Source organism: Mercenaria mercenaria, chromosome 19, assembly GCF_021730395.1.
Source record: "Mercenaria mercenaria strain notata chromosome 19, MADL_Memer_1, whole genome shotgun sequence".
Lineage (NCBI taxonomy): Eukaryota > Metazoa > Mollusca > Bivalvia > Venerida > Veneridae > Mercenaria > Mercenaria mercenaria.
Genome location: NC_069379.1, coordinates 44,364,811 through 44,390,796, shown reverse-complemented (window position 1 = coordinate 44,390,796; position 25,986 = coordinate 44,364,811). Strand labels below are relative to the sequence as shown.

At 33.5% G+C, this 25,986-nt stretch overlaps 1 protein-coding gene across 3 annotated transcripts; it reads left to right on the top strand.

Annotated features, from left to right (window-relative positions):
* The first annotated feature begins 236 nt into the window (after nucleotides 1-236).
* On the top strand, nucleotides 237-25,434 carry LOC123542743 (uncharacterized). Of its 3 annotated transcripts, XM_045328728.2 has the most exons (16): nucleotides 237-364; nucleotides 7,870-7,890; nucleotides 8,562-8,642; nucleotides 13,203-13,217; nucleotides 13,603-13,623; nucleotides 14,677-14,760; nucleotides 15,249-15,374; nucleotides 16,256-16,327; nucleotides 16,878-17,015; nucleotides 17,705-17,776; nucleotides 19,301-19,432; nucleotides 20,295-20,402; nucleotides 20,862-20,914; nucleotides 21,360-21,453; nucleotides 22,133-22,171; nucleotides 24,784-25,434. In XM_045328728.2, the coding sequence occupies exons 1-16, from the start codon at nucleotides 334-336 to the stop codon at nucleotides 24,789-24,791; spliced, it is 1,095 nt and encodes a 364-aa protein (XP_045184663.2). In that variant the 5' UTR covers nucleotides 237-333; the 3' UTR covers nucleotides 24,792-25,434. The 3 variants fall into 3 exon arrangements, with proteins under 3 accessions (XP_045184663.2, XP_053387879.1, XP_053387880.1); XM_053531904.1 differs by lacking the exons at nucleotides 237-364; nucleotides 7,870-7,890; nucleotides 8,562-8,642 and adding an exon at nucleotides 11,911-12,103; XM_053531905.1 differs by lacking the exons at nucleotides 237-364; nucleotides 7,870-7,890; nucleotides 8,562-8,642; nucleotides 22,133-22,171 and adding exons at nucleotides 11,911-12,103; nucleotides 21,698-21,709.
* Nucleotides 25,435-25,986: the final 552 nt, after the last annotated feature.

Here is a 25,986-nt window from a genome sequence, read left to right as displayed (position 1 = left end):
TCAACATCAATACACAAAAACTTTTATACGTTTTTCACGTTACGTTCATGGTTTTATTACAGACCGATGTCTATAACTCATCTAACAAAATCTGTCAAACAAGGTGCACTTTACATGTCAGCTAATCAAACGATGTCTTATTTATCATTATAAAACCGCTGACCACCAATCAGAATCGTCGTTACAGGGTAATCAACAAAATGCCTTGTCATTAGCGTTTAAAGTATAAGATATAATACAGGGTTGTCACAAATTTTGGCACACCGTGAAGTTGTTGCTGATAAGTTGGGTAACCACAATTTTATAAGGATTAGTGGGACCCGATACCCAAGAATGAGGTGTCTTTTAATTATAGTTTTGTTGGGTAAGTACTTGAAATTTTTATTCATTTTTATATATTTTATTGCTTTTTCCACAATATATTATACGACTTTTAGCTTTCCTATTTTAACCAAATACTGTGCTTTACTGTCCTTTTTTCTTTCGCTCATTTAATGAATGAAAACTCATACCGTTTTCTCAAACAGTTTTAGCTTAGCGATCTTTTGCTTGATTTGTTTTTTAAATTGAAATTCATATATAAATTTATTGTATTTTCGTTACTATAATATTAGTATAATAACAAAGCAAGAAACGGGACATTTTTGTTAAGTTTTATATTACTTTTAAACCTTGCTGTTATCCGACTTGAGCAATTGGAAAATAGTTATACATTTTTAATATTTCTTGCATTGGCGTATGTCGGATTTCACACACAATGTCGAGGACACAAACAAAATATAACAGACATAGCATAATGCTCCCTTTAATGGAGGTTAAAAAGTTAATAAAAATTTATCTATTCATATCCGTATATATATAATTCGTATGTTATGTGAGAGACTTTTCATTTTAATGAACGTACAATAAAAAATTACATGTTGTGAAAGTTTGAAAAAAAACGTTAATTTAATCTAAAATGTTTTTGCTGTGCTGTAAACCTTTACATCTCACACTGCGTGTACAGTTTCATATAGGACTTAGTTTTTACCTAGAAAACATATATACCGCGAAACGTAAGCACAGGCATGCCGTGTAATAAAAGTTCGTGTAGGAAACGGTCTTAAAGTTAGCGCTCTGTTTGATAAAACGGAAAGTTTCTGGCCACTGTTCTGCATTTTTTTGGCTGTTTTTATAAATGGACTTTATCAGATTTTAATCTGTAATTTTAATTCTTTTTTAAAACGTACATTTTATATAACGAAGTACGGAAATCAGAATATTTCTTTTATCTTTTCAATCGGTGCGATTATATTGAACATTAATCAGAATTATTATGTTTTTTACCTTCTGTATGTACCATTGAATTCATTGCTTTTTTAACGATATTTCATACTTAATCGTCAAAGTTAATGAAATACAGTTAATCAGTTACAAAAATCATGGAGTCGTTATTTTACGCTATCTGTCATTATTAACATGCACTCTGCATTCAATTTCGTCGTAAAACGCTGTCAAATATGTTTAAATGTCTGTTCTGAAATAAAAAAAGCAAATAATTGAAACTGAATCGTGATAATGATAGTTAAAATAATTGATACATTACCTCACATAGGATGAGTCTACAAGTTTTTTTTGTTCCATTTGATTAAAACGTGTTTGAGAAATGTTGATATTAACCAATTGCTTGGCGCATAACTGCCTTTACTAGGCAGTTACCTAGCTGTATAATATCTCAGGCACGCAGACATTCTTCATTTGAAAAAACCGTGTTTGAGAATGTTGATAGTAACAAATTCTAGGCGCATATTTGCCTTTACGCAGATATGCAGCTGTATAGTGAATATCTCAGGCAAGCAGACATTCTTTATTGTACAATCTAGAATAAAGATATGTAGCCCGGCAAGCAGACCATTTTTATTGTATAATCCAGAATAATATGTTGAATTTATTATAATAAGAGGCCTATATTATTCAATGGAGATCACTTCTTGCGCTAATGATATTTACTTTATATTGAAATTGTACGCAGTTTCATATTCTTAGTATACATATGAGCCGTGCCATGAGAAAACCAACATAGTGGGTATGCGACCAGCATGGATCCAGACCAGCCTGCGCATCCGCGCAGTCCGGTCAGGCTCCATGCTGTTCGCTTTTAAAGCCTATTGGAATTGGAGAAACTGTTAGCGAACAGGAGCCTGAGCGGATGCGCAGGCTGGTCTGGATCCATGCTGGTCGCATACCCACTATGTTGGTTTTCTCATGGCACGGCTCATATCAATAAATTATAATTCAGCTACCGGCTGACGCTTCCCTCTTGTTTTAAAAACTAATATCCACATATATGTTGCTCTCGTAATATAAATATTTCTATACAGTTTATTAAAACAAAAAAAAATTTAATTTCCGAAGATAAAAAAGTACAAAATATATATCGATTTGACAGTGATCGCCTGTGGTCATGAAGCGTCAGACAATTTCTGTCAAGTGTGAGATGACAAACAATTAGTCCTGTTAATATCTTGATAATAAACAAATCGTTTTGACACAAGTCGGACGTACGTTTGTTTGAACTCTCATTTAGCTAAGTGGCAACTTCGGATTGTCAAGCGAAAGACATAATAATGAGCCGTATCGTGAGAAACCAACATAGTGCATTTGCGACCAGCATGAATCCAGACCAGCATGCTCATCCACGCAGCCTGGTCAGGATCCATGCTGTTCGCTTTCAAAGCCTGTTGAAATTAGAGAAACCGTTAGCGATCAGCATGGATCCTGACCAGATTGCGCGGATGCGCAGGCTGGTCTGGATCCATGCTGGATGCAAAGCCACTATGCTGGTTTTCTCATGGTGCGGCTCATATTATAAACGTTACCTTCCAATTAATATGCAGATCGTATCAGTGGATGTAATTTTATGTGTCGTGGATGACGAAGTGGGCAGTGTGTATATGTTATCTACATATAAAATTAATAGACAGGCCCGGCATTTGTATATTTTACAGATCTTTACTAAATTAATGTCCGCGATTTGTCCATACATGTATCAGAAATTTGAGTAGAAACAAAAGTATTGAATTCTCAAAATCTCAAAAAAGAAAAAAAAATCTCCATATTGCCAGAGAATAGCCAACTGTCCGCAGAGTAACAAACGTCTGTTGGTTTAAACATATTTTATTCCCAAAAATATACAAAATTATATTGAAATACAAACATTATATGTACAGTAGATGGAAAGAATAAGAACGAAAGACAGGTCTTATAGAGTTCTTCTCCTAAACCTCTGTTGAAAAATGTGAAGTGTGTTTACTATGTACAATGTGCGGTTAGTGATTTTGTCATCGGATTACGCCGAGTGCATGATAAAAATGATCAAATAGGAGTGTAATCAAAACTATGATTTTAAACAAAATTTAGTAAATGAAAATACGTCGAAAATAAGTTTTTAGTAAGATACCTGATTGTGTGAATCTGTTACTTAAAGCGATCGTTCAGAAAAGGGTCGCAATCTACATATCATTAAACTTTTGTCCGAAAGTTCATTCTGAGTTTTTGCCGGAAGGTTTTTATTTTATTTCAATATGCGCTAGATTTAATTTCAATATTTAGTAAATTGTGTATCTTTACTTACATTAGATTTAACCCAAAGGCATAAAGTCCGTTTGTTTGGGTTATTAATGTCAATAATACTTACTACATGTATGTCGTAAGTTTTGACTACTCATGGCAGAACGATGTTAGCAACTGATACATTGTAATACAATTTTAACCTTTACCCTGCTTTGACAGTACCACTTATTATTGAAAGAGGTGTTCCCTGAAAATCTATTGACTGTACAGCGAACAGTGCAGACCATGATCAGCCTGCTGGTCTGCACTGGTCGCCAAGGCAAAGATCACTTGCCGCTAGCAGGCTAAAGGTTAAAGTTGAAACAATTTCTATCAAGTTTATGGTACCCTTCATCAAAAGAATCCTTAGTATTGTGTAAAGAGCGACACGTGCCTGATAATGATGTTGTATTTGTCGTAATTATTATGAGTATAAAGTTGTTTTCTTTTCGAGACACAGACAATTCACGCCCGCAAACATGTAATATTTCTGTCTTCGTCACGAAACTATCTTAAATCTTGTATTTTATTATTGTTTCTAAACGTAATGACATTTAAGCTGCGCTTCGGCGTGGCCCGTGGCCAAACATATGTTAACCTATGTTGTTTTAACAATATAAGGAAGTTCAATGATACATAAAGTGCATATTTGATGACAGAAATGAAAATATGTACATTTACGCCGTCGTTGAAATACATAATCAAATTGACAGACTGTCCTTAGTAAACTTGCTCTCGTTGTGGTTCACTATGAGTTTATTTCCTAAAATGATATTCGAGTGCAAAATATCATTCCTTTTCTAAATCTTGCAAAAAACTAACGCGTAACTTCTGTTGCAAAGTGTTCGGTTCAGTAAATGAAGTTAGGTCTAAGCAATTCATATGTCAAAGTGTTCAAAAATGACACCAGGTTAAACCAAATACCCAACAATATGCATTTAGTCACGGCTGAGACAATACAACGGGTGAGAAATACCACGGCAACATCCTGACACAATTCAAACTGAAATCAGATTAATACATTGTACTGTCTGTTACGCGCACACGCTTTTGACAGTTAGGTGTGCGTATTTCGCTGTCAGATGTGCGTATTTCGCTGTTAAATATTTGTATACCTCTGTTAGATGGGCGTATTTCGCTGTTAGATATACGTATATTTCGCTGTTAGATGTGCGTATTTCGCTGTTAGATACACGTATATTTCGCTGTTAGATGTGCGTATTTCGCTGTTAGATATACGTATATTTCGCTGTTAGATGTGCGTATTTTACTGTTAGATGTGCGTATCCCGCTGTTAGATTTGCGTATGTTACTGTTACTGGCGCGCATAACACGATAAGGTACCTCTTTATGTGATGATTGACCTTGGGCAGTTTGTTAACAAAATTTTGATTTTCACATGTATTTAGATTAAGCACTTCATGATAAATTCTTTGTAGTGTACAGCGTTTTCATGTCGCTAATTTGACAAACAATGTAACTAAAGAACACGAGATATTTTATACTTATCGTGCCTATTGGCTGATTTCAAGAAAAATGATTGATTGTAAAACGTTTTTCACCTGTGTTTTCATTAAAAAATTCCCCCAAAACAAGACAAAATGCAATATACGAACTCGGTGACCAAGCAGTTATGTAAAATATTTAGATCCAAATCAATAAAAATATATCTTAGAATGATGTCAAAATTAATTGATGGGTTTACACTGGGAAAACTACTTTGACATCGGTAAGAACCTTTATTTTTAGTGCTCACGAACGCAACACGTTCTCTTGGATATGCATGAAAGAGGACATTGGTCAAAAACAAACACACAAGGATAAATATCAAACCGGGAATGCCTCCCCAAAACGAAACTTACAGCACGCAGATGTGCACACTGTCAATACACACACACAAAGCAAACGCACGAGGACAAAACAAATAAATAAAGAAACACAGTGGGGCACCGCCTTGGAACGTTCAGTGGCAAAAAGACCACTGGGGAGCTTAAAGCGGTTTATTAGTCCGAAGGAAAACAAATTCTGTTAACGGGACATATCTTCAGATTGACGTCAATCTTTTCTACTATTAATCTTGAATGATTGTAAATTAAAATGATTAGCACGTGTTCACAAAGGATTTGAGACAAATTCTAGGGCTGTTGTAATTACGTTGAATATAATATATGTATACAAATCAACATAAATACCACTAGTTTTAATTCTTAATAGTCCATTGGCCTTTCTATTAGTTTAACTTGTATTTTGAGTGTCGTTTATAGAGCAGTCCCTTTAATATGATATATCGGCGTGCTTTGAATGTTTGACTTTATGTCTTGGCAAAGCTTTGTTCACAGTCGTTTGAAGTAAGTCATGAACTGACGAAAAAATTCGCTACCTGCCACGTGACATTCTATAGGATAAACGTAATTTATTCTAAGAGAGCAATCTCGAAGTAAATGCTGAAAGGGACGGGCCATCCATTTCCTTTTTATGTTTCTATATATAGACTAGTAAAGCAATAACATGATTTAGCAAAAAGCATTTGACATTCGTCCATAAATTACTGAAAACGAGCTGACCTTTGTGTTCTTAATGAGAAGGGCATTTTCAGTATTTCATATATGAACGCTTGATCTGCTGATAACAATGAAAATGTGGGAAAATCAGACCTGATGTATTTCCGGTTTATGGTGTGTTCGCTGGGTCTGCAAGACGTGTTTGTGTTCCCCTCAAGCCTATAGTGTACCAACAAAAAAAAGGTCAGAAAACAATACATTGACAAGTGAAGACAGCTGATAGTTGTCACAAAAATACTGTTGCCTTTTCATGTGTGTATTACATAACATGACAGTCAGTTTAATTGTTCCATCATCCTTAACTGTCTTAACACAGCTGCAATTGCTTAAATTTTGACAATATCATGCATCTCAGTTTGGTTTTTTGATTTATTTTTATGCTGTCCTTTGTGCAAAACAACACATATTTTCGAAATGAATGAAAACGTTTTTCGTTGATTTATGATTAACGTACATATTTTGAGGTTGTGACGCGACGTGAAATAAACAGTATAATACGGTCTTCATTAAAGACAAAGACAATTTCTATCGATAGGAGCACTCATTTCAATTTTCCTATCATATGGTATTTGGTACCAGACGTTACTGTGTACTTTGAAACATACTAGGACTGTTTTAGACAGAATGTTGCCCATACGGACCGGCCAAAAGATTTGATTTTAGAACAAAGTAAATATAATAAACAAAATAAAAACAGACTAAAGACTCAAATCGGAATAATAACAAAGAAAGCTACAAATTTTCCTTTCTAACTTCAAAATTGGGTAGTCTCTGTTTTCAAAGCTACATATTACTGGTAACATCCACACCCGAAGATATTGTATTAGTGTGATAAAGCGTTGCACATTCAGCGCATTTTCAGCGCACCAATCACAACTGTCCTAAAAGTGCAAACTACCAAAAGGTATTGTGATATTTAGTTTACATGCAGTTTGATATTACTTCTACAAAAGTATTAAGGTAAACAATATATGAACATGCATTAATCTAATATTATGAATATTATTCTTACTAAAACGCATTTTGAAAAGAGCACTTTGTTTCTTCACTTTTCTCATTTACATGGGGAAAAAAACTTGAAGATAACCTATATTTAATTAATGAGAACGTGCCTTGTTAAGAAATGAGGTATTGATGGCTCGCTACATAATATATCTCGTGCAGATTTGTTTCCACTGATCATGATGACATCGTATTCAGGTTTAAATTGATGTACCAGGTGTTTCTCTGTACATTTAAGTTCTCAATCCGACGGTGGAAATTAATGCGCCCTAGTTCGCTATTTCGCCCAATTTATAAGAGTAGGTTATATTACTGGAGTTAATATGAATATTATAACACCTGGTTATTGTCGAAATGATTGCGTGGTAATAAAACCGCCATAGATTGACCACTTTTTAGCGCGTATCTGACAGTCTATATATATACAATATTTTTATAGCTTAATCCATCATATCAAAATAAAAGGAAGGAATAAAAATCAACCATATGATTGGTCGGTCGCGCCACAAAAGCCACGTTACCACATAAACCTTTCAACTTGTCACGTCCGAATTGATGGTAACGTAAATTCCAGCAAAACATTTTTTTCATTTTGAAAGGAGGAATATATTTATAGTATTTGTTGAATTTATGGGTTTCTTTTTCGATGGAAACGTATATTGATAAGAAAAGTTATAATAAAAACAACAATAATTGTTCTTGTTTTATATTTCAGGGTTGGCCAGTGCCGCATTCGGTAAGTTCTTATCAAAGCAGGGGTAAATTATGTCATTAATAACGGCGGATTTACTTCAATCGCCGCATCGATCAAATCTTAAAACAAAACATTTACTTGAGTGAAAAAGATCTAGTAACACTATTAAGGTTAAGTGTGTGCAAGATATTTAAAATATTGTTGAAAAACGACGTAAAAGTCTATAAAGATATTTAGCATCGTTGTCCATATATAAAATACCGTCTGTTTAATTTTGTCGACACCGTTCATATAGTACCATTTTTTCCCTATCCTGCTTATAAAGAACTTCGCTTAGAAATACACATTATATACGGAGGGGGGGGGGGGGGGGGGGGGGTTAGGTCGCAAGTGTTTAGAACGTGTCGGTTAGTACCCACTTGATGGCATAACTGATTAATGTACAAAACTTACACGAATGCCTTTAATACGGCGGCAGCATGCACAATTTCAAACAATATTGGGATGATCTTTAACTCATAAAATTAAACATTTCATTTGTAGTTTGTTATTATGTGAGGGAAAATATCCTACACATACCTTATTACTTTCAAACGAGAAAATATAAAAGGAGGTAATTTGTACAAGGACAAAAGTCATGCAGCACGAAGTAATCGTGCAATTAATTATCTAACGTTATTATTTTTTATTCACGAATGTAAATTTTACTACAGCACAACACTTTGGGAAATACGGAAAGTGGCGCCATTGGAAAAAACCAAAATGGCAGCCCCCTAGAATCAAAAATCGTATAGGTATGAATTAAATGTATTGCTTCCCGCTTTGTGACGTCAAATCTGTATTGTGACGTCATTACCCGCTTTGTTCCAGCTTGTTTTATTTGTATCCAAGAAGCTTGTTTTAAGTGGTTTCCCAGTTACATACTGTATTAAGGTAGTTCTGCACGTTTGAAAAGCCGGAAGTGATGGCGTAACGTCATTTATCCGGAAAACGTAGAATAAACCCTGGATTCGGCGTACGGAAATAAAAATCAGTTTATGAATTAATCGAAACCTATGAGTAAATTTATTACAGTGACACTGTTGCTATATTTCTCAAGACAAAATATGATATCAAACATATGGCATGTTGAAAAAATCAAAATAATATCTTAAATTAACGTGATATGTCCGGTTCCTTTAAATCATAGTCAAATATCTCAAAAATAAGCGCACGGACCTGTACATTTTATTTCACCAAATTATAGACCATGTGTTTATTTACAACTGTGAGAAGTTTTATCAAAATCTACATTGTAGAAAAAAATCTATTCGCGAAAATGTTATGAAAGTTATGATTTTCCCATAGACTCGCATTATGAAATATTGCGTGAGGTCCGAATTTTTCAAATCAGTCTAGCAAAAAATCAGGCACACGACCCTTTCATTTTTATTTGCTGAATTTTCTAGGTATATTCTGAAGTTTTGAAAAGTTAGAGTTTAATCAAATTCTACAGTGTAGAAAAAAATTTGACCCAAACGTGCAGAACTACCTTAAGGTATAAGAACACTATAGTAATAAATGCCAACGTGTTTCGTGTGCATATATTGTAGAGTAAAAGTACCTACGTATTAAATGCTTTAACATGCGTGTACTAAACACTAAAAAGGTATTATGAATCCAAAATGAAAAGTGTTAGAATATACATTTCCAGATTTCATGACGTCAGTTGAATCGGCGTGAAATATGACGCTGATATATTTTATTTGGCGAGAGATACAATTCAAGTCGTCATATTTCAGCTGTTTTTAATAACATTATTATTTACGTATCACGATTATTTTTAAATAACTTTTGCCAAGTTGTCATTTTTTTGTGCAAAATGGAAAAAAAAACAAAGTCATTTTAAACCACGTAATTTATTGACTTAAATAAGTGTGGTTATCCGAACATGATGTTAATTTTTGTCTTCTTGTGGTTAAAATAGCATTGTTTGTGCATTTTTAGCCAACGTGCTTCGATTTCAAGTACATTTAATGTCATGACAACACGCTTTAATATTTTTATATTATAAAGGAAACCAGATCTCGAAATAAGGCGAGGTTGACGTCTCTGTAAAATGTAAAAATAAAAATTGATATATGAATCATTTTATCAGTTTTATAAACTTGTTAAACACTATATTTATTACGTCATGTTTCATTAATTTTATTTTCATTTCATAAAAATTGTACTTAGTAACGATTAAACATATGTTTTTCTTCCATTAATATATGTTTTGTAGAAAAAATAGATCGAAAAACCGAGTATGACATAAAATCAAATGTTCGATCATTTATGTACAAGTTATATATCGGAAGTAAAGAACACGAAAGAATTTCAAAAATATGAACCGAGAGTATTAATTAATGCAATAATTTATTGTTTAGCACAGGTGTACTAATTCTCCAAGCGAATCTGGAATGTATTTTTAACTTTAAACAATTGTTCATACGTGAGTTATATCAAATGTATACCAACACCGTTCTCTGCTAAAATCAGTTGTACCCTTCAGCATTAAAATAATTTAACAGCCAATCTTACTGGTGTGGAGAAGAGTGAATCATTTGATGTCATTTTAATTCGATCTCTGATGTTTAATCATTGAATGTAATATTAACTTCAAGTAATCAACTACATTAAAGTTTTAATTGTCAATTGATATTGATCATTTCTTGATTTTTTTTTTCGGGCAGTGTTAGTGAAATTCAATTTAGGCGCCACAATCAGATTAATGAGTGATTATGTTTCAACAAAAATACTCTTTTGGCGTCATTACTGTTTTTTTTGTTCCAATTTGTATGAAAACAATCTGCCATATCTCTGAAAAATAGGTTATAAGAATTCGCCAAGAAATATTATTTCTAAACCGAGTCTACAACATTTTCATTTTTGCCATTTAGTGTGACTTAACTTTGCTTATCGTTGTTGCACAAGCAATAGAGATGGGGGTGGGGGAGGTGAGGCTGGGTGGGGGGGGGGGGGGGAGGAAGAGGGGCATTCCAATCTATTAGATGCAGATATAACTGGAAGTTATATTGAAAAAAGAAGTACTTGTAAAAACATTGATTTTACACGGGTGCAACTGCAGCAATTACAGAATATTATTGAAATAAAAAAATCATATCTTTATTATAGGAAACTATCATTCAAAAGATAAAATAAATTTTACGGGCATCAAAGCTAGAATATGTTGGTAATAGTTAAAATTTTAAGCGCATACCTTACTTGTTTTCGTTGCTATTTGTAATCGGATGATCAAAACTTTTATAGAAAGACAAGGGAGGTTGCTTTTTTCAGTTAGGTGTCACGTACTCGTATGCGTACAGTATCTATGCACCAAGGAATGAACGGTCGGTAATATATTATCAAGGTAGAAAAATGAATCCGCATAGACTACGATTTTATACTCAGTCCAAGTGACTTTTCGACGTATCAATCTACATTTGTAGTATTCAAAAACATATATAAATGAATATGTGAAATACCTTCATACTGGCGCAACTATGAATTAGCAACCTCTCCTTAAAGTGTAATTCCATTTGACTTGATTCTTGCCGATTAGCCAGACATTGTGACATTTTATCTACACTAAAACATACAATTGAATTTAAACATCTTGAAAATTTGACTGTAAATTTTATTTTCAATGCAACTCCTTGACGGTTTTGTGTTTAGATAAATATTCAAAATTATCTGGATGAATACTTACTTTTCGTTGGCAAACCGACAAGAGATCAATGTGTTATTTGATAGTTGTACCTTGATAATTCGAAACCATGTTCACTTCTGATTATATTGAATTTTAATGTTATCAAAAATTTGACAAGACGCAGATTATTTTAACTCCAGTTTGCGCAAATTGCATTATTTTATTAACATTTTTATTACCAAATTAGAACAGAAACGACGCATAAAATTCAAACTGGCGGAAAATCGAACTATTAGCATTCTGACTCCTACATTTTACAAAACAGGTTTCGAGTTAATTAGGATACATTTTTTTAAAAATTCCTTGGTGATTGGTATGTATATACCTTTTCCTGCCAGCTTTGTACAATGTCCTACTGCTCATGCTTTTTTGTCAACCCTATACCCATTACAGGCAACAATTACGGAAACAATTACGGAAACAGTTACGGAAATAATTTCGGAAACAGCTACGGAAAAGGAGGTAGTTATGGTAAAGCCACAGTTCATAAGCATACTCATTCGACCAAAGTTATTGAGAAGAAAGGTATGTATAATGTACCCTGCCGAATTTGTGCTTCGCGACGAGGTTGAGGCTCTCGCTAGAGTGGTTGGTCATTCGGTCCACCAGGATTGCTTTTGTTGTGAATGAATATTTGAGAGACGGCAGTTAGTCTTTAAATTGTACTGGATGTTGATTATCTATTACGAAGAAATTATTAGTAAGAATCCCAGGAAAACTAGACGCCGTATGTTGAAGAAGTGCTGATAATGAGTTGAACCAACAAAAACTCAAATATAATTAGACATCTACAAACTTTTGGTCACTAATGCGTTTGGAATAACGTGTCAGGCAAACCTTTAAATGTAAATTTGCTTGAAAGTGAAAGATTTGGCTATTCCGTATTTTCTGTAACGATTTAGTCTATAAGAATGTCATTTTGAAACGTATAATGCAACCAGGCATTAGTAAGAGGCAATGAATTGTGAAATACCCTTCCTGCCGCTCTCCACAACCTTAGCAATGGCTTAAGTGAAAATATGTTACTCAGAGACACCGAAAGGACACCATGATCCTTATGGGCAAAACTACTGAGAAAGTTATATAAAGCAAATACTAATAGAATAACGACGATTTCGTTGTGTGACAATGCATAATTACGCAAGTTATAATATTTGTTAGTCACTTTCTGATACAGTTTTCAAATGAAAAAGTTCAAAACGATTTGTAATATTTTGTTTTCGCTTTGATCATGGTGTCTCATATTCCAGAAACCAATTTTGTTTTTGCTCCATGCTACAAACCCTGTATACGTAATTGCGTGAAGCAGATAATAGACAATAACTTTTCGGATTATTACGTCATAATTTTTCAAAACAATTCATAACGCGTATTGTTATAGTTCTTATTTTGTATTTTTTATTCCATTAGATATGTTTTGTTCTTCAGTTTTTAAATTTCTCTACAGGTAGTGGCGTAACCTTTAGTTGCATAATGATAGATATAGGACATTTTTTTTATTATTCAAATTAAACAGAATTCGAAACAATTTATAATGTAATTTTTTTTGAAATTTAATTTATATTATTTTCTCGAATATCTTCGTTTTCCTCTCATTTATTTTCACGTTTGTTTTTTTTTACAGTTCCAGTTCCTGTCCGTAAGTATACAACAATTATGTCATTTACGTAACACATTTTAACGTAACGTATTTTATAGTTCTGTTACTAAGCTGAAAAATATTACAGTATTACAACTGTCGTCATGAATAAAACAAACAAAAGAGCCGCATACACATTTGAAATTATATAGGACACATGTTTTACTATTAAAAAAAGAAAAAATTAAATTAAAATACATTTCATAGATATTATTATGACAAAGGCTGCGATGGAACGGATATATTTGTAACAGTGCTACCTCCTTTATTCAAAGTTTTAATTTCCATACCTGAATATTTTCCAGTTTAATTATTTAGAAGGAAACGGTATTTTTCTGAAGTATCTTTAGTATGATTTTTAACGAGTATCTCTTTCATATTTCAGACGTGCCAGTTCACAAACCTTGTAAGTATTTCATGCTCTGTATAGTTAATTATACATTTTTTTTGTATTTATTAACATTGAAAAAGGAAAAATTCATATTCGGGGAAATAGAAAAAGACCAAAACAATTTGACAAACATGTTTCTCACATTTACAGTTAAGTAAAAATGTGCATATATTTCTTGAAACACACCTGCTTTTGTCATGTTTTGATGTTTTTCTAACTGATCAGTAAATATAAATGGCTTCAAATGTGACTATGTATGCATTAAAATTTGCTTATATCGTTTTGTCGACTTTCAAACAGCATTAGACAATATAGACTAACACGGGCCGTATTTTTGTAATTTTTTTATATATATTAACGTTGTTTGAAATAAAATCTGGAAAGTAGATCCCTCAGAAGCACCGAGAACAAGGCAAACAGTGAAAATTGCAGACTCTGTTTGACTGAATCTGTTCATGAGCAGTAATGGAAAATGCAACACTGCCCACGCCCCCTAGCACCGGCATAAGCAGTATTCAGTCTTCAAATCTAAATGAGTTAAAATGAAAAACTTTTGTAATGAAAAGTGCACGTTATGTCACGTAGCAAAATACCTCATTTAAGAATATGCACCTGTTCATGTTTCGTTCTTGAATATTTTGTAAGCTACCAGCTTTACAGAACCGCCGCATCGGCGTTTTAGATATTTTTTCAACTTGTATTCGAATTGATATACGGGCAGTAACAAACCTAGAATGCAATTTATAAACAAAGTTTGGTGCCGTATATGGCAGACGCATTATATCCACCATGACGAGTACACTTGTACTCAATGCGTTTACCTCTTGATAGACATGAAACTAGAAAGTAACCTTAAATTAATTTGACATATTATTAATTATTAGATAATGATGGTATGGCACACTCTTAAAAGAATAATACTCAACTTCCCAAAATGACGATAAAAGCAGACGTTTTAGAATGTCTGCCTGGTGTTCTGTTTTCAAGAAAAAACGAAAACAAAACAAAAGAAGGCAAACATTCTTAATCTGTATAGAGACAAATGTGATAATAATTCTTTTTTTTCAGACCCAGTTGTGCGATATGTACCAGTGAGAGTCGTGCAGCACGTGCCTGTCGAGGTAGTCAGGAAGGTCAAAGTACCACAACCATGTAAGGGAATTATTTACAGAATCAAACTGTCTGCCAATTTTGCACGAATTTCGAATTCCAGAGTTCATTTTGTGACCACCGTTTTTGTAAAATAATACATTTTTGAATATCTTTTGCCTACACTTGTTTTCCGTACACTTACCTGCAATGGTTAAATACGTTCGGTCATTTGCAGCGACACGAATGAATTGAACCATAAGTTAATAAAAACGAGATTAAATACATTTTGTTACATATAGAACTAAAAGCAGTTTATCAACCATTCTAAATAAGAGGAGGTTCCATAGTATGGTTATATCCAATTTTGTACTACAATAGGGCGGTTATACATGCGATGTTATATTAATTTTAACAATACAAGCTTCTGTTGTTCGATTATAAAAGAACAACCGATGTATTGTCAATTATCTAAGCGTATAACTGTATATATTTCTTGCTAATATTAATGCAAAGACAAACCCTAGCTTATTTTCTTTTGAACATTATAGACCCAGTTGTACAGAAGGTCCCTGTCCCAGTTGTGAGAACTGTAGAAAGAAAGGTCCCATACCCAGTTCACAGACCATACCCAGTTCCGGTAGAGAAGAAAGTCCCAGTACCAGTTCACGTTCCAGGTAATGTTGTAACATAAATGAATCTGTTTTTATAATGGCCATGGAAGTCATATTAGCCAGGAGTCAAGTCGCATACCAAGCGTTACGATTGTGACGGCGCCGTAGATATTACACGTCGTGAGGAATAGTAAAGTGTATTGGACCAGGCATACCTGTAAAATAAATGATCATAAGGGAGCGTTTTAACTATCAAGTCTATATTTATAATCCTTTCCATTGGTCTAGATGTAGTCACATGATCAATGATAAAAAGTCATATGGACTCAAAGGTGGAGCTAAAATACGTATTGACCTCCAGCCATGACGTCATCACGGTTGACGTCAAAACAGTGCGACGTCGTACACAATTAACTACGAAAAATGACCAAAGGCTTCAAATAATTGTATTAGTTTTTTAAATTTATAAGTATGCTGGATTTAATAATAAAACAATTGTTACCTTTTAGGTTCGGTCGATATTTGGATATCGACCTCACCAAAAGGCAATAAGTGTATAATTATTAGTGTAACCGTGTTTATTTTTCTATATATATTTACAAACATTGTGCATATAAATTTACATGAACAGTAATACATGAGTAAATGGTCAGCAATTAAAATATGTTACATCTCTTCACGACATAATTTCGTGTTATTAAAAAAAAGAAAAACAGGTGTATGTGTGTAGATTTGTTTTGTTGTTTGTGTGTGTGCGCTTTTATTGTCGTTGTGTGTGTGTGTATGCGTGCGTGCGTGGGCCTTTTTCTCAGAAAGTGCTAGAAAGTTTGAATACAGATTTGATAATAATATGAATCATTTGGTTACAGTTTTATGTTTTAAATTTTGTATACATTTTTAGTTCACAAACATGAAATTACCATTATATATACATGTATTTACAGTGCCTGTTCATGTACCGAAACCATACCCAGTTAAGGTCGTCAAAAACGTACCAGTCCATATTCCTGTGAGAGGTAAGGCTATTCCATTCCTATACTTATTTGTGTTTAATGTCTATACGCTTTATATGGTTTTATGTTTTGTTTTTATACAAAGTTAAAATTATTTTTTTTTGTTTCTATATTTATGTCTTTTACGCCGTCTTAAGTAATGTTTGTATCCCGCGTTTTTTAAATATAATTTGAACACCATTCAAATCGATTACAATTCCGCGGGTAAACAGTTGATTGTTATTTTTCGATTAAATGTAACCATAACTTTACCGATAACTATGGTAACTTAATCTGTAATTATGATCATATATGTTCATTACATTTACATTACATTACATTTAATTTTCATAATTTTAAAATAAAGAAAAAAATATGACTATTAAACTATTAATTTTTATCTTAAATTTCCTGTGCATTGTTACCATTCATTACCAGTACCCTATAAATTTATTAACATTTTGATGTCTTTTTACTTCTTTTTCTTCTCAAATCCTAGCAGAAGACTCTTAAACCGTGGAATATATTTTAATACCTTACAAATATTTTCATTTATACATCTGCACAATTTCAGTACCAGTACCAGTACCTAAGCCGGTTCACATTGTCCACAAACAGAAGGTACCAGTCGCAGTTCCCGTACCGAAACCAGTCTATGTTGAGAGAAAGGTAGCTGTGCCCGTTCCCAAACCATACCCAGTCGAAAAACCATGTAAGTTTTTTTTTTAGAAAAATGAAACTCTTATTATATCATCGTCGAATAATCGCCCAGCTTGCCCGCTTAGCTCAAAAGGAGAGCAGATCTACGGATAGCGGGGTCGAGAGTTTAATCCCGGGCAAGGCGTATGCTTTCGGTGATAATTAAACAACAATAATATATTATACGTCCTCCACCGGTGATTCATGTGGAGATGTTGGCATTTACTTGCGGAGAACAGCTTTGTACTGATACAGAATCGAGGAACACTGCTACGCTGCCGCCGTTTGATAACTGAACTTTTTTTAAGAAAAACGGGGATAGTGCAAAAGCAAAAACAAGTCAAATCGAATGACCGTACATATATATGATAAGGCGCTGCTTTTATATATTTTTTTCCGGTTAGTAATGGTCAGTCAATATCCAAGCAGCGCTCTAACTGTATATCAAATTATCTAAGTGCTAAAGATATGTACCACGAACAGAAAAAATAGCATTTCAGGCTGTTAGGTTTGAGCGACTTTCAAATTATTTTCTGTTTTGATTCTATATTATGTATTCATATGGGTATCTTTCTCACAATACTTAACATGTTACGAAAAACTAATTGCAAAACACAGTCGTCTACATGTCTGTGTATCGATGTTTTTTTTAGAATACGCATGTTTGTTGTTTTATTCTTACTAGTTTTGTTTTTATTTTAGACCCAGTGCATGTGAGAGTACCAGTACCAAAACCTTACCCAGTTCAAGTTAAAGTTCCAGTACCAAAACCATGTATGTATTTGCTTATTCAGACATTTATTTTACCAGCAATATATTTAATCAAAGTCATTCATGAATCTGTTTTACTCAACGTATCTTTTGCATATCTTAAACAAGAAATTGAGTTGGTCTCGTGTTAAATTAATAAAACGACTCAAAATATGTGTTCGACTTTGGCGCAAATCTCCAAAGATCATGAACGAGAATATGAAACGTCACGGTACGACGTCATATCACGTGATGTGTTTGTTTTAACAACCATAAATCTTTTGGGAGATTAATCTCTTCTTTGCAATAGTTTATCATAGATTTCATTGCTGTTGTCATCTTCTCCGCCGGTAAAGTGATAAAATGTCAAATATATTTATTACCCTGATATATTAGGGTTTTACTGATTATGCAATGACGGTCGGAAGATAAATGAATGTAGCTAATTACCCTTCATAATTGTTTCACGTGACTATCATTTTAACTTAATTTTTCGTGTCAGGCGGTCGATTCCATAATAAGATTTATGTAAGAAAATTAATTCAGCTCACCATTGTTTGATCATTTGGGCAATCACTGTATACAATTTGTTCTATTCAGAAAATTAATTCAGATCACCATTGTCTGATCATTTTGGGCAGTGACACTGTATACGATTTGTTCTATTCAATATATTACTTAAATGATTTTACGTCCTGTCGGATAAATATTCGAAAATTGTCATAAATATTAAAATATAATTAATGCTCGGAATAATTGATAGTACGTTATTTGGTCAGGACTCCAAATTTTCTCTTAAAAACTCACTTTTCTATGAAAAAGAATTTTGGCATATTATGAAAAAAACATGGATGTACGTCCAACAGGTAATCGATGTTCCATAAACGCAGCTTCCCTGAAGTTCGTTCGTTAGAACATGACTTTATTTGTTTTAACTATTTTTTAAACAATGGTGGGTCAAGAAAATCATGTCCGTGTTGAGAATCGTGCCCAAATGTGCCTCGGCAATAATAATAAAAAACTTTCTTAACAAAATGACCAGTACTCCACGAAGGTATTCGTTCTACACGACTTTTTATGTGAATCATTATCAATTAAGGCAGTTTACCTTGTGTGCCCTGAATAAAACAGTTTCGATTTTGAATGGGGAAAAAAAGAAAGAAAAATTAACTCTCATGTCTTTCCAAGTTATTAAACATAAATTCATGTACACACCGCCAACCCTTTGTCGTTTTATCCTTACTACAAGCAAGGGGTCGTTAAAACATGGCTTGAAAAATATGAAATAAAACATTATGGAATATTGTTGATATAAAGAGTCGAAATGCGCTTAGAAGAATATCTATTTACGTCATTGTTTCTGATCATTGACTTGTTATTGAATATTTTAAACAGAGACGTTGACTTCAACCTTCACGCTGGAAGAAATCTTGCATAAAACTGGCGGAATTTAACATACTAGTATTATCAGAAAAATTGTCTAGACTTAGTGTAGAAGTATTATCTGGTATATTTAGGTGTACTAACAGATTTAAGAAATGTTTTCAGATCCAGTTGTTGTTGAAAGGAAAGTAAACGTTCCAGTCCATGTCCCAGTACATATTCCTGTAAAACACAAGGTGCCGGTACCAGTACCAGTAATTAAGGAGAGGCCAGTTCCTTATCCAGTGAAAGTTGGAGGTAAATAATGTTTACTATTTATATATACAATTTAATGGTCTACACTTATAATGATACTGAGCATACAGAAAAGTCTCCGGGTTCAAGCTTTTTGCTGGCTGTTTCAGATTACAGCCCTGAAAAAGACAAATGACGTAGTTGTGTTCTGAGAAAAGTTTCTAACTCGACATGATAATCTTTTACTAGGCATGGCTAGGTGTATCCGGCCCGAAGTGTCCTTTTAAATTAGTAGCAAGATGTTATACGCAGTCATATTGCATATTAAAGGAATGACTTTTCGTTCAATTGTTTTTATTGAATTAGTATAATTTCATACATACAGTTCATTATGAAGTCATTGACAGCACGAGAGTCATGCCCGGAATGTAAACATTGATGGAAAACCGTTAACTACCCTCGGGTATGCAAAAATACCCATACGCCACGCTACGTTTGAAAACCGAAGTTCACCTATATTCTTATATGCTTGCCTCTGTTAAAAACATACTTACGCTAGAATGACGTACCGTTAACGTGCGGTGACGCCAGAGTTTTTTTTTTCCGACCAAGAAAGAGCGCTACCATATTTTATCTACTGTTTTTGATTAAAGGCATATTAGAATTGAAATAATTTATAGCAAAACCTAGTTTTAACACTATTTATACACTCGGGCAGTAATACGTCATACAAATAATTTCACTCGGGCTGCGTCCTCGTGAAATTATTACGCCCGACGTATAACCACCCATCGTGCATAAATAGTGTTAAAGCACTCTTTTGCTATAAATTATTTCTTAAACTGACCTTACTTTTATGAAAAATATTGTTTTGTTAATATAATTACGAATCGTAAAGGTCAACACCTTTCTGATTTTTCTACAGTACCTGTTCCGAAGCCATACCCAGTGATCCAGAGGGTTGCTTTTCCTGTGAAACAGCCATACCCAGTACCGGTAAAAACACCAGTTGCAGTTCCAGTTGAACGCAAAGGTAACCACTCTATCGTAGACTTTCATTCGAGCCTCTTGACATTAAGAAAATTAATATAGAATTCTATTAGATTTTCTTATATAATAGTTGAATGTAGGTAGTTGCAAATACGAAATACTAACTTTGGTTGCAGAAAGCACAGTCGATAAACATTTCTTCCTTTCATACAATACATATTGAGAATAGCTTTAACTCTTTAAGGGTATTTTATGAATTCATTCAAACATTCTTTAATACAGGTCATTTTTACCTCAATACCTCTAGTACAGATTAACCTAAGCCCAATTCTGTCTTTGCGACAAGTGGAGGCTGATCATGGTCTGCACTGTTCGCTATTCAATCAGTAATCTTCACATAATAAATTGTATTGCCCAAATTGAATGGTGGACCAGTCCATTTTAGAAATTTAGCAGCCTAATGGTTTAGCAGCATTTACTGTACAGTTGTTTTAATTTTCAGTGAAAGTGCCTGTACCAGTCGAACGAAAAGTTCCTTACCCAGTCCACGTTCCCGTAAGTATCAAACAAATTGTCAAATTTAAAGTCTATTTGAAGAATGTATTTACCCATATACCGATTATATACTTTTTGTTTAGAAACAAATGTTTGCCAAGCAAATAAATAATTAAAAAACGTACTACTTGTGCGTGATGTTTTGACGTGACCAAAGAGTGGATCCGAGGTTTTTTTTTATTTTGTCGCAGGGAATAGTATCTAAAATGTAACTTGATTGTTTCAGATCAAAGTTGTTTTAATTCTTCTTCTTGTCGTTCGCGACTAAGCTGTCAGACCAGTAGCCTCGATGAAACGTTGTTTTAATTAACAGCCAGAATTGTTAAATTATTAGACTAATATGCAAAACACAGTGTATAACATAAGACACCAACGGCACAGTATTAAACTATATGTGTATATAGACTCTCTATTTCTGCTCTAAATTAAACTAACTATTTAACAGGTTCCAGTTAAGCAACCAGTCCCTGTTCACGTAGTACAAAAGGTCAAAGTTCCGGTAAAGGTACCATACCCAGTGCCCGTTCCACAGAAGAAAGGTAAGGCATACTAAAACGTTTTCTTTGTTTGACTCCAAAATGTTTCGGATCATATATCGCAATCATATTATCATAAGGACATACATTTTGCATATCTTGTACGTGTACATAGTTGATCATGCTTTGTTCTTAAATGAATACCTAAATACATTCCTTATTTATTAAAGTTAAGAATTAATTGTGCATAGAATAAACAATTACATTTTGATCTTATTGTTACATGCTATGTTAATTTCTATATCAGGTCATTACGGAAGTAAGTTTTTAATTTGAGAAAAAAAAACATCCTCCGCTATAGAACAAACGTCGTGCATGTTTAGGCTTTCCCCAGTCATCAAAAAAAAGCAGCACAATTGTCTGTAATGATTCTTAAACAATCTGCTTTGTGCTTTCTCCTAATAAAATTGATTTTTAGTTAGTACCTTGAACGGAAATGCTATATTCGTTTCTTGCAACATTTGTGCTTTCTCCTTATAAAAATGACTTTTAGTTAGTACCCTGAACGGAAATGCTATCTTCGTTTCTTGCAATAAATAAGTTGCATTTCGTCTCTCTGCTCTCGATATGTACTTGAAAGCCGAAGTTGCGTTTTGTCTGCCTGCTATTTTGCTTTTTGAAAGCCGTTTTTCCATTTTGCTTGTTTTCTTACGACAAACATCTAAATATTTCATGGAATTAGTGCCAATGCCACCGCCAAAGAAGTTTCGACGTCCGAAAAGTGAGATACTTACTGTGGTTATATAATCAGCTTACGCTTCCGCTTTATGTTTACACATATGCCGCTTTATGTTTACACACTGCATATATGTGTTGTACTGCGAATATGCAATGTACATCTATATATAGATACGTCACTCTGCGTATTAAAACTACACATATACTTCATGCTATGTTTACGTATATTGCTTTTGCATATATCTATTCAAGAACACGAAAGTGTCAAGTTTACCCAGCGTGCATGTATTTATTCTTCACATCAATTGTTTTATTGATATTATGCTACGAATGACAACGCATTCAATGATGTATTGGTATTAAATGTATTGGAAGAAAACATTTTCTAAAGTATTTCAGAAACTAAGTAGGTAAAATAGATTGTTAAATATTAATATCAGTACAAACGATCGCTCACATGTTCTCGAAATTTGAAACGTGAATATTGCTAGATATAGATAATTTTATCCGTACAAAGATCGTACTGTTTAAAATGGCAATTTGCCTGTTACCTATATAAGTACAAGTTTGAAGAGTAACGTATGGTGGCATATTTCTGCATACGATAACCAGATAAGTTTCGCGAAAATGTATCGAGATTTCACGAAAAAACAGAAAATTTTTCGCAAAAACATAAAAGCTTTTCACGAAAAGAACTGCAAATATTAAATGGAAAAAGATTGCGTAAGTGTCCACTACTGCATAGGAAAACCAGATAAGTTTCGCGAAAATGGACTAAACTTTCATGAACAAAGTAAAGTTTTCGTGAAAATAAAATGTTTTCGCGAAAATCATATTTTATTTTCACGAAAACTTTACCGTTTTTCATGAAAATTTGGTCCATTTTCGCGAAACTTATCTGGTTTTCTTATGCAGAAGTGGGCACTAACACAAATTTATCCACTTAATATTTGCAGTTCCTTTCGAGAAAAACTTTTATGTTTTCGCGGAAAGCTTATATGTTTTCGCGAATTTTTTTACGTTTTTCTTGAAAACTCGATACATTTTCGCGAAACTTATCTGGTTATCGTATGCAGAAATATGCCACCATAGTAACGTTTCATAAATTTGGAACATAATGACATTTGGTAGTTCAGAACAAAAATATGATTCAAAAAGCACGCTTATTTTCCACATGAACAAAAAAAAAATCTTCTTGGCTGTATACAAATATTGAATACCGTTTGCCTTTGTATTTAGTAAGTGTTAAACGTCAAAAGACCATTTGTGTAAGAATAAAACATGCAAATTTTTCGATTCGCCTGTAAACGAAGACTGTGTCAAATATATGTGCCTGCTTTATAGCCAGTGATTAGTTCATCATTATTTAAGTATTACCATGCCTAGCTGCTATATTAACGCTTTTGCTTTTTGTTTTTCGCTTTTTTCTAGAATACAAAGGCTATAAAACGGGTATATACTAAGTAAGTACTGAGGTTTTACTCTACATAAAGTTTCAAGGCAAATACCGTATATTTTCGCTTATTAGACGAACTCGCTTATAAGATGCACCCTGACATCGGAATGTAGTCTTGGGTTTATTTTTCTTTTTATTTCATTGTAGTACACGCTTATAAGATGTTCCCCACTCTTTGAACTGGAAATATGACTCCTTATTATGCGTGTTTTAAGCGAAAATATACGGTATCGTCTAAGCTCAAATTCTGATAGTTTGCTTTTGCTTCTCGCTATTTCCTAATATTTCACAACTCTGAAAGAAATGTGTCGGAATTTATGTTTTAAGTACTGCATAAAGCGTCTAATTTTATAATCTCTTCGGTTGATTTCGTATTGTGCTGTATCTGTATTTCTTAAACAATAGATTTTAATACCAGTTTGTTTATCACGACCAGCTTTATTTAGCTCTGTAGCAAGAAAGAATGTGACGTCATTTGGACAAAGTTCACGTCATTCTCTGTTTGATTCAAAACTGCTTCTTCTACAAAACAGCTACCGTTATAAAAGTAATGGTGATACAGATACGCACCACTTAATGAACTTCAATGTCAACTAGTTTCAAATGTTTGTTTTGCCTTTGAAAAGGATTGTTCTGTGTCCATGTACCTTAAATTGAGAATTGCTCTGATTTCGTCCGATAAGATGCCATTATATCTTCTGATTGAGAAAATACCTTTTATGAAAGCTGTCTTTTTTTTCTAATTTTCCAGATTTTGCTACAATCTCCAAAAGAAAAAAGCAAATTTGTGGAAAAATATTATGAAGTTTTACAAACTCAGAATTTACAAAATCACAGGGAATTCGTTGAAACACCAGATTTGCCCAGAATTGAGAAAAATAATCGCATCTAAAAATTTTCATTTTCTGTCATTCTATTTGTATATTGTAAATTAATTTTCTTAACTAAAGTATAACGTCTTTAGATTTGCTATACATAATAAAATGAATATAGCCTGTTGATATGCTTTATTCTTTATCTGCAGCATGTCATTCAATTTACGTTTTTTAGGAGCTGACACATCTTTACAAAAGTATATGTGTTCGTGTCCTTTTTGATAAAAGTACAACTATAATTAAGATTTTTACGTAAATGCAATTTGTATCTGTCTAAAATGACATTCAATTCAATTTATATTTTGTTTCCATTTTGTTTTTCAGAATGGTAAATGCTGACAGAAACAGAAATAGTTTCAAATGGTTTCCGTGACATCCAAAATTAATTGCGAGGAGCGGGGGTATTAAGCTTTTTAGATAAAATTCCGTCGTCATGGCTTTGACGTCGTATCACTGTTGCAATGATTTTATTTCGAAATTATTTCGTATCACTTCGTAGGATCTGTAAGCATTTTGTTCAAATTTACTCATCGTTTTATGAGATTCTATACTGTTTTAGTTTTTAGTTTCTTACTGCTATGTTTGTATTGTGCTTATGCGTGTCTTTGCATCTAAATCACACCTTGTGATGTCCGTTTTGGTGTCTGTGACGTCATCATATCTTGTGATGTCAGATTTGATGTCTGTGACGTCATCATGAGGCCATTAGTTTGTTAAATGATTAATTAGACTACACTAAAATAGTATTAGACTTTTATCACATATTGACATAATATATATTTTATCAGTTTAGCATAATCCAATAACAAAAATGGCAACGGTCGATATTAGTTTATCTTGTCAAAGCCAATAAGATTCTGTTTTATGTCGGTTCGTGATTAGAAAATGATATAAGTGATTAGAATAAGCATACGATATATATGTCTAGACGATGGAATATTACTGTTATCTATTGAATAAAATCTAGATTTTGAACACCTGCTTTAGTTATTTTTACCCTACCGATACTATATGCACCAGATTATTTATAAACCCAAAATAAAGGAGTGGGAAACCACGGATCGCCCAAGACGAAAATGTTGCAGGCTTGGTTTGATTGAGCCTGTTCATGGACGGTAGCGAAGATTCAAGCTACCGTCCACGCTCTCTGGGCCCGGTTGAGCTGAACTCAACATTTACACATGTTATAGGTACCAGAATACTATTTAGAGACATCCGCAGATGTATTCATACGGCGATGCACATGGAACCTTCAATGATGCACAGAGTGCAATTCCATGAAAAGCAGCGTATGGGTAAAACAAGTGATTTAGGCATTACAATGCAATACAAAGTACCCTACTGGAAGGCACCTAATTTTCTCAACGCAGTATAACGTAATGATCTGATATATGTCAATGATATATAAACACTATTGTACTATATTATATACCCTTCTCAAATGCGCTCATTTGATTGGTCGAAAGGGGAGCACGTGCGGGTCCGCGAAAAGCGATATTGACCCGCAAAAGTGATAATGATTTGTGA

Bases quoted from the DNA above. Each gene is read 5' to 3' on its own strand.
- LOC123542743 (XM_053531904.1), top strand. From the start codon at position 11,926: ATGTCCTACTGCTCATGCTTTTTTGTCAACCCTATACCCATTACAGGC. The intron at 16,328-16,877 runs GTAAGGCTATTC...GCACAATTTCAG, and splicing joins AGTCCATATTCCTGTGAGAG to TACCAGTACCAGTACCTAAG. The intron at 17,777-19,300 runs GTATGTATTTGC...AAATGTTTTCAG, and splicing joins AGTTCCAGTACCAAAACCAT to ATCCAGTTGTTGTTGAAAGG.